General features: G+C 33.6%; 1 protein-coding gene across 1 annotated transcript in view; it reads left to right on the forward strand.

The window, feature by feature from the left end:
* The first annotated feature begins 4,495 nt into the window (after nucleotides 1-4,495).
* Nucleotides 4,496-10,390, forward strand: part of LOC107062519 (methyl-CpG-binding domain-containing protein 2-like) — a 19,989-nt gene continuing 14,094 nt past the window's right edge. The window contains exons 1-3 of the mRNA XM_015313219.1: nucleotides 4,496-4,839; nucleotides 4,985-5,038; nucleotides 5,194-5,297. Coding sequence (XP_015168705.1) covers nucleotides 4,496-4,839; nucleotides 4,985-5,038; nucleotides 5,194-5,297 — 502 coding nt within the window. The remainder of the gene's footprint in view (nucleotides 4,840-4,984; nucleotides 5,039-5,193; nucleotides 5,298-10,390) is intronic.

Genomic DNA, 10,390 nt, shown 5'->3' on the forward strand with positions numbered 1-10,390 from the left:
GGGGAGCAAGTCTGCGACGCGGACTTGCGTGCCAGATCACACTCGACTTACTCCTTCTTCGTTTTCCAGCCCCAATTCGCCTAAATTCGATTCTCTTTCTCAATCTGAATCTCTCTTTAGATTTAGATACCCAACACATGTACACTAGAATCTAACTCTAACCCCTCTATAAATCGACACATTAACCTCAAGAACTCCTCAATCTCAGCCCAATTCAAGAACGAAAGCAAATTCATGAATACATAACAAGAACATCAAAGCTTCAACTTTTAGAACGAATTTAAAGCTGAAATTAACATGATTGGCGTGTGGGTGAACAAACCCAACACTATGGAACCTTACATACCTGAAAGAATTATCCTATTGAAGCAACTTGGAGGAAAACCTTCAAAGATGAACCCTAGCCTTAGCGTTTCTTGAATCCCTTGAGCGTAGAATCTTTGGAGTTGATGAAAGGGTTTAGATTTAAGAAAACTGATTTTCTACACGTTTAGGGCAATTTAGATGACCTCCTAAGGGTTTTTAGGACTAAAATACCCTTAAAGAAATAACTAAAATGAGCTGGGAGTCGGAATAATTTTTCACCAGGCAGTGAGGTCTAAGTTGGCTCCGCGGCGCGGCGCTATCGTGTTAGATTTTTGTAATGTTGAGTACATTTATGCTAACTAAAATTATTTTGTGTTCCCAAATTAGAAAAGAAGAAAAATTTATATATGTTGGTGATTCTAGAACTACTCAAGTTCTTGGAATGGAAAAGTTCTTCTTATTAAACTCACATATGAAAATATTGAAACTATTTGAGATGGTGCATGATTTTAATATTTGTGCTAGATTGATGCTTATGGATTTATGAGAAAAGATTGAATGAATGTTTATTTGAATTTGATAATGTGTTAACAAATGTTATTATAGACAATGATGATATGTTGAGCATGATTTATTTGTGGTCAATATTGTTCATTATGAAATACTAGTGATTACATTTACTTGATTGATTCATTTGAATTATGACAAGAACTTAAACTTGTATTTTTTTAATTAGTTTTACTTTAATAGTACACATTGTATATTTCTATAAAAACTTGAAGTGTGACGTTTGTGTTGGAATTGTGCATACTAAAAATAAAATAAAATTATATGCTTGTGTTTAGAGTATTTAAATTGTTCAAAATAACTCTTTATATTTTTTGTGAGACTTGTATAAATAATGAGTAAAGGTGACAAATGTTATTGTGTTACATTTATTGACTATTTCTCTAGATATGCTAAAGTAATTTTTTTGTTAAGAAATAAAAATGGAGTCTTTGATATATTTTAATATGTTATTGTGGCATACAAAATTGAAAACTTTATGAAAATTGAAAAAGTTATCCCTCTGTTATGAAATATTTGAAAGTGTAGGGGGGTCTTGCTAAGGTTGTGCTACATGATACTAAGAAAGGAAAAACCGAATTTAAGATTTTGGATTGTATGCTAATAAATGTTGCATATAAATATTTGTGGTAATCAATTGTGATTTGTTTGAATGCAATGTCAGAGTTGGGAAAAATAAAATACAGTATTGTTGAGTTTTTAAAAGTGAAAATACTTCCAATGTTCTTGTTGTTGAAAATGATATTGATTTTTGATACATTATCTTGAAAAGAGTCTTTTGTAATACATGAGATGTACAATAAGTACAATACTAAATAAATTGAATATTTTGTTGTACAAAAAGGGTACAACATATGATGAAAAAGGTAACAGAAGTTGGTACATTTTTGTGAATGCCATAATATAAAAACAATTAATTAGAATTAGTTGTTGTGCAGTTGATTGGCAATGAGACTAAGTTGTTAAGACAACTATTATTGTGTATTCCAGTTGCAATAAAACCAATTTTTATGTGACTAAATTAGATACAAGTGTTTGAGACACAATGTGATGAAAATGTTGCAGTGAGATGAATTGTTTACGTAAATAAATAATGTGTAGTCGAAGGTGAATCTGATCAATTCACTGACTAAATGAAACATCGAGGGGAGTAAGACTTTAGTCAATTGAGAAGACCAACAATGATGGTCAACCTATGTGATTGGAGATCCCATGAATTAGGTTCATATGGTTAATAACAAGTCATTAGTTGATCAAGTAAGCACTATAAAAGTATGTCCCTCTTATGATGTGTGAATGTAGTGCAACAGTTTGCAAGGCAAAGTGAGGCTGAGTTAAGCTCTTAATCCAAGTCATATCCTTTATAGGTGGTGTATTGCTCTGCAGAATACACTTGATGATTGGACCTATATGAGTGTGAAGTGGTGCCGCTTCTATGAAATTGTGACAGATTTCTAGAGCACTCATGAAATATACCAGGACACATGCATGGCCTCTTAGCATAAAACACTGGACTTATAAAAGAATTATTGGTTCATAGAAGTTCTAAACTTCACCAATTGTTCTGTAAGTTTGATCTTGTTCTATCTAGGTCTGGTTCATAGTCTATGGATACCAGATTCGATGCATTAGACTCATATGTGAAAATAGCAAGTCTTCTTATTTCATTATATTCCTTAATATTTCTTTTGAGATATGTAGGGGATTGTTGGAAAAATGATTCTAGTATCTCAAAATGAATTATTTTATTTCCTGTTATACTTGAAAGAGAATATTATTTTATGTCCTAAATATTTTCTCTCCATAAATAATATTCTATTGCCATTATTATTATCCTTTAATTAGTCATTATTTTCTGTCATAATATGGCCGTTACCAAATGTCTCTTTGCTAAAATGAGTTGCCTTCAATTCATTAATTTTGTTCAATGCCTTTTATGGCTTTTGACTATTTCAACCATTGACATATTAGATATGTTACTAATTTCCTATATAAATCTAATTCTTACTAATGGTGAGTAAGAGTGGATACAAGATAACAATTTTTCTTTTAATATATTCTTATGCTGGTTTTCTTTCTATTGGATCTTTGTTAGTTTCTAGCTCCTAGTTTTATACTAGAAGAGCTTGTTGAATCTAGGGGATACACCCATACCGGGTGAAATATCCTTAAGGACAGTATCTTTCGACACGCCTCAAGCTATTAGAATTTTCTATAAGAGTTATTGGTGAAGTACAAGCTTTGGTGAATTCGGTACAAGTATTCGTCAAGAAGGTATTTTCCGTAAGATTTACAAAACTTCTTGTATGCATGTCTCAGTTAGTTTCTCAATGATAAAGAGAACTAACACATATATTTCATTCATAGTTTATGTATAAAAGTTATTTGGGAAATTTGTGAAAATCATTTGTTGGTTCATCGTCAATTTACTTTCTGACTTGGGTATCTTCTTTTTATCCTTTTCTTTTCATTTGTGCTTGTGGTTATTTCTCCTTAGATTTGTTGTCTAAGAAATGTTGTTTTGTTAGATTCATAATATAACTGTGTATAATTTGTGTTTTCTGGCATTTCTGCAAACAAAAAAAAAGGTGTCTCAAAAAGATTGGCTATAGATTACTCAGATTGCCAATTTGGGGTTTCGAAAAAAATTGATTCTTTTACTATACTCTGGTCATCTGTATAGTAGTAGGATTTATAGTTAGTGAAGTTTGGGTGGCCACTCCTTACCTTTATCTTCTAGTTTTAAATGCCAACAACCTTTTTAATTAGGGTACATTGTGAGTGTTGATTACACTTCTTTTAAGTCGATGGTCTATCAGAAACAACATTTCTATATACCCACAAAGGTAGGGATAATGTTTGTGTAATCTTATCCTCTCTCAAACCCACTTGTGGCATGACACTTAGTTTGGCGTTGTTGTCATTATTGGATTTTAAAAGGTGTGAATGGAAAATAAAGAATTGCGACTTTTATGAAGAGTTGTGACTTTAATGAAAAGTTGCTACTTTTAATGAAAACTTGCGACTTTTATGAAAAGTTATGACTTTTATAAAAAAGTTTTGACTTTAATAAAAGTTCCGATTTTCATGAAGAGTTGTGATTTTTATGAAAAATTGTGACTTTTATGAAAAGTTGCAACTTTTCCGTTTTGAACACACTCTTTAAATTTTGTTATTTCTTACCAAGTTCTTCAAAGTTTTTGTTTCTTACCAAGTTCTTTAAAGTTATTATTCTAATTATCTTAGAAACACAGTTCAACAACAGTCATGAGTGTGTTATTAGGTTTTGAGAATGTTTACGTTGAGTAGATTTACTTCTCCTTCCTTGTACTAGCCAAAAATAATCTAGACGCAAAGATTGTTTCATCTTCTCTTGCTGACATTAAATGCAAGATTTTCCCTAACTATTATAAGGTGTTATCTTTCAATCGATTAGGTCTTAAATATGTATATCCAAACAATAGGTTTTGCTTTTAAAATGAGCACATATCGATCAACATCTATGGTTAAATCGGATCAACACATTATTTCTATTGTACTTACTCATGTTACTGGAGTTATCTAATAAGACAAGTTGTATTTGGTTTCATCAGATTGTCCCATTCCATTAAGAGTTGGCTGTATGGATCAAAATGTTAGTCATGGTGTTGAACCTGTAAACAATATGAAGCCTCCAACTACTCCAATGGCATTGGTTGTGGAGTGTGCAAGATGTTTCAAATGGAGGTACATACCTACAAAGGAGAAGTATGAAGAAATAAGGGAACACATTTTGGAACGGCCCTTCTATTGTGAAACAACTCGTGAATGGCATTCTAATAAACAATGTGACGATCCACCTGACCTCACTGAAGATGAAAGCGGACTCAAGTGGGCAATTGATACGCCTAATATTCCTCAGCCTCCCCCAGGGTGGGAACGTGTTATAAAATTCAGAACAAAAAGAAACACCAGAATTGCTGATGTGTATGTCTTGCATCTTTTTCACTATTCATTTTACTGTTAATACGTAGAACAATTATTGATGCTTTCCTTGTAAGCTAGGGCCCTTGGCACTAATGTGCAAAATAAATGTCGTAGTTTTTAATTTTTTTCTTTTCATGATTTACAGGTATTATAATTCGCCATCTTATCAGCAGCTTCGTTCCAAAATTGAAGTTGAAAAGTATGTTCATATTATAAGTTAAACCTGATTTTCGGAATGTGTTTCTTTTCCTAATTCTTTCTTTGATTGGTCTAAATTGCGTGCAGTGATAATAGGGAATATGTACATCATTTGCATTTTATGTTGTGGTGTTGCTTAATAGTCTTTCTTTGCAGGTACTTGGAGCAACATCCGGAATATGCAACACAAAGTGCAAAGCTGGATCAGTTCTCATTTCAGATCCCAAGACTACTAGAGGAAGATTATGTTGTAAATGGTGGTATGAATTTGTATTAGACATGCTTAAATTAGAAGTAAGATCGATGTTGCATTATTCTGTGATTACAATTAAATGTGTCATGCCTGGAAATAAGGAAATTAACAAAGCATTCAAGTTTTACTCATTGTTTGTGTTTGGATTAATTGATTTTCTGCTCGGAAAAACCATAAAGTTCATAGCTAAAAGTTTTCTGAAATAAATGCAAAAGAAAAAAGATTCTTCATTTAGGATACTTGATGTTCACCAAAAGTACATATATTCACCATTATTTGTCTCACATTTAGTGCTTAATTTTAATGTCTTTTGAGTATTGATTATATCACAATGTGCTTAATGTTATATTTTTATTGTGTTGGAACAGAGTGGTACAAAGATAGAGAAATTTCAAGCATAAACGAATTGAAATGGAAAAGAAAGGGAAGTAAAAGGAAAAAGCGGGATGAGTGGGGAACAATCGTTTTGTTCCTCAAAAAAATTCAAGCAAGCAACGAACAAACAGTTGCGATGACATCGGTGTCGTAAAGGTGGTGCAAAGAATTGCTGATGAATCGATCTGATTTGGCCTTTTGGTACTTTTAGTCTATGCTGCATCCTAGCTAAACAATTCTTGTAAAATCAAATTTGGTTAAGTTGGACATATGTATGTTGTAATGTCCTTGATACTTATCAACTAATAGCTTTTACTGGTGTGATTTTTCATGTATTAATTAAAGTTCATTCCATTTGCTATCAAAATGTGGTTTAATTACCATCAATTAAGAGGCTGAAGTATTTACATTTGTATAATTTACTTATGGAAGTTGAAAGTAGCACAAGATTCAAGTTTCTAGTTAATATTAGTTTCTGGACACGTGCTCTACACGTGTATTCCTTGCATCGATACACATTTTTTAAAGTAATATAAGCAACATCAATATTGGTAAATAATAAGTTACACAAAAATTCATTTGAAACATACAAGCTCAGACATGATTGTAGACCATCACTCCATCTATTTGTATAACATATTTATTTCATATATTTAATACATTAATCTATAATACCAATAAATTTAAATTTACTTATTGTGGGATTTAGTTCCTAATGAATGTCAATGCTAAAAAGAGAAATAAAAAATTGCAAACAAAAACAAAGACATATTACAACAGAAAAATTAAAATATTTTAGTATGTCATTACACATGCATCTTGATTGAAGCTATGCAAAGGCTTGATGGCAACTCTTTTTCTCAACTCATGTCAAAAAAATTAAATAGATTTTTCTACTTCTTTTTCATATTCCATAGGCAGATTCACTTCAACTTTGTAACAAATTTTCGTTTAGCCAAAGGGTTCCCGAAATAGGTATACAAAACTTTATTTGCAAAACAAAATAAGTGATCAACTTTAGTTAAGAGTAGTGCTACAAAAGGAAAACTTGTTTTCATCTTCTCTATAGTGCAAAGTTTGCACATCTAGTGATGGTATATTCTCAGGGCAAAAATTAGTGCATCCAAAAGATAAGAAAAGCTTTATACTCAACCAAACTGTTATATACGTCCAAAAATCTGTTCAAAAGTTGTGACTTTAATGAAAAGTAGTGACTTAGATGAAAAGTTGCGACTTTCATGAAGAGTTGTGACTTTTATGAAAAAATATGACTTTTATGAAATGTTGCAACTTTACCGCAAGGTTGTGATTTTTCCGAAGGGTTGTGACATTTTCGATAAGGCAAAATAAGCACCCGTTCACACTACCCTTTGTTGTCTATAAATAGAGGGGATCCTCTAATTTTTCAACAATGAATTTCTGTACTTTGTCTTCTACTATTAAATATAGTATTTTAAGTGTACTTTACTACTCTTGAGTGGTTTGTTTACACCGTGGTTTTAGGTTGTAACACCTCGCTAATTGAAAGAACAAAAATTAGAAAGAAACTGTTTTGGAAATAATCAAATTAGGAAAGTTTGATAAAGTTAAGCAAAATATGAGTTTTGGGTCAACTTCAAACGACCATAACTCCTAACACATGATGTGTTAGGTGTGATACAAGAAACCGTAGGAAATATCTTTGAATTATCTTTCCAATGCCACCGAGTTTGCTCGATTACGAGTTAGTATGCGGGAGATATGCCCATTTGAAGTCGGGTTGTCTAGACAAGGAAAGTCACAGCCGGATTTTAGAAGGGTATTATGGTCTTTTCACTACCCAATTAATTAAATTCATTTTTGGTAATTAAGTTGGGGTCTAAACTGAATTGGTTCTGTTTACGCTTCATAAAATTAAGTTAGGGTTTTGAGAGAAGAGAAAAGAAGAGGAGAAGAAGCGAGGATTCGTCGCGTTCTTGAAGTTAAGCTTGTGGATTTCGCCAAGGGTTGATCCCTACGAGGTATGTGAGATCACATAGTGTTGGGTTCGTTCAACCACATGCCAATCATGATTTAATTCCGCGAAATTATGTTCTTGAAAGTATTGAAATTGAGTTCTTGATGGGTTTTGTTGAAGTTCTATTGGGTCCTTGATTGTTGAAGTTGTTGAGAAGTTCTTGAGTTAAATTCATGAAATTTGATGTTGTTTTGAGTGGGTTCTTGTATACTTTGGTTGTGTATTCGAATCTAAGCGTTTGGGGAAGAAACTAATTGAATCTAGAGGGTTTAGAGTTGAAAAATGAGCAAGAAAAATCGGAGTTTTTTGGGCAGGGGTGTGGGGCGCCGCGCCACTCAGAGCGCCCCACTTTGGGGTCTGTCATTTGGGCTCTGGGACGCCGCGCTTGCCAGTGCACCCCAACCCAGACTCTGCAGTTTAGCCTCTGGCGCCCGGCGCCACTCAGAGCTCTAGGGTCGCCAGGCCTTCTACCCTTTCCCACTTCTTCCATTTGAGTTCCCTCGAATCGTACCTATGTTTCCTACTTGTTTTCTACATTCTAAGGTACGTCTAAACATCATGATATCAACTATAACATGAAGTCATGACCTTTGAATCCATAAACAAATTCAAGGTAGAGCTAAGAGTCAAGTCAAGAGAGTTCTTAGAATCTTTTCAAAGTCTTTTACAATCATTTTAATCTTGTTTTAAAGACTTAAGCATTGAGTTGAGAAAGAATAAAGTCGAGTTCATTTAATTTCTTTTAAAATGAAGTATGGGACTAAGTACTCCCAAAGAGCAAATGTTTTCACATTTAAGGTGAGAGGAAACACCGATTTCCAAATGAGTTTTCATGAGTAGTTTTGAGTTCCATCTCTTTTAAGAGATAAGCTTTTTGAGTAATAACATCAAATCACAGAGAAGGAGTTATATTTTTAAATATATAAGCTGAGTATATTTTGGGAGTAGTATTGAGCACCGATATGGGGACGAGTTCATAATAACTCAAGTCTCCATAAACCATGTAGCCATCATGGGTAGAAAGGGTCATACTTTTTAGATGTTTCCTTAATACGTTTTAGCATAGACTAGTAGATCCACTTAGTTGAGGCATTCTATATCCCGACAAGTTATAGGAAAGTTTTGGCAGCGTTGGCGAGACGTTGTATCATCACATAGCTCATAGTGATGGTTGTCGGTTAGAGAAACTCCCACAAATTTATATTACTTTATTAGATACATAAATTGAGTTGCTATTGTATTTCTCCACTATATTGAGTTGCTATGTACTGTTTAAATTTTTTATATAAACTGTCACACCCCGAGCCTACACCCTGGACGTGGCCGGCACTCGGAGACCATCGCTGGCCCCAAGCGGACCCTTGGCCTGGCTTACTTAACTCAGTGGAAGACTCAACTCAATGCAATAGTTTAAATGATAACATCTTAGCCAAAATGGCAACTTATGTCTCAAAACAAAGTATCTGCAAATACATAGATGAGAGACTCAATACTAACTGTCTGACTGTCTATGAAGTCTCTGTAATACTAAGATGGATGTTGGGAAAGATCCCACAACATCCTAATAAAGAAAAAAAAACTAGGAAAGTGAAATAAAAAAGTCCTCCGGAATGCAAGGAGGCTCACGACTGACTCTAGAGTGCTCAACTGGATCAACGGCGCGCTGGATGCTGATCCTGGTTACCTGCGTCTGCATCATAATAAGATGCAGGCCAACTGGCATCAGTACATTGAATGTACGAGTATGCGAGTTGGAATGTTAACAACAACTTAAGCTTGAAAGGAGTACAAAGGAACACTTACCTTTGGCTTTGTTTAACTCATGAATAATTGAACTCAATATAAAGCAATGAACACATGCAATATATGAGAAAACTTTATAAAACAATAAAAGCAACGTAGTTCGTTAAAGGAAATACAGTAACAAACTCAACTTTACTCATATAATAAAAATAATATAGTTTCTATGGTAGATTCTCTAACCGACAACCACCACTGTGAGCCTAAGTGGTGATACAACGTCTTGCCCACGCTGCCAGTACTGGCCTATACTTTGCCGTTATATAGAACGCTTAACTTAGTGGATCCACTAGCTTAACTTATGTGATCATCTAAAAAGTATGACCTATTAATACCCATGATGGGTACATGGTTTATGGAGACTTGAGTTAACATGAACTCGCATCCCCATATTGGTGCTCAATACTACTCCCAAAATATGATACTAGCTCTTTATGTTTGAAACATACTTCTTTCTGTGATTTGAGATAATCAGTCAAAACATAGCTCAAAGGCTATCTTGGAATCGATGTTCCCTTTTCTCGCTCAAATGTGAAAACATTTATAAATTCTTTGGGAATACTTAGTTCCCTAATAGGTTTTTGAGAAATGAACTCAACTATTTACTCTTTTGCTTAACTTGAAACTTAAGTCTTAAAACAAAGTTGAAACATTTGCAAAAGACTCTTGAAAACTTTGATGACTTCACTTGACTTGACTCTTACTTTACTTGAATTGACTCTTAACTTTCCTTGAATTGAATTATGGATTCAAGGATTATGATTTGTGATAGGAAAGGTCTATTGATGTTTAGGAATGATTTCGAATAGCTAAACTTGAGAAAAGTTACGAAATCAACGTCTTGGAACAAGTCCGCGATGCGGAGATGTTTTAAATAATTATTCACGAAATTAAATTTTGAGACAGAGGAGTCCGCGTCCTCTTCGCGA

The sequence above is a fragment of the Solanum tuberosum genome, unplaced genomic scaffold (genome assembly GCF_000226075.1).
Source record: "Solanum tuberosum cultivar DM 1-3 516 R44 unplaced genomic scaffold, SolTub_3.0 scf00239, whole genome shotgun sequence".
NCBI lineage: Eukaryota > Viridiplantae > Streptophyta > Magnoliopsida > Solanales > Solanaceae > Solanum > Solanum tuberosum.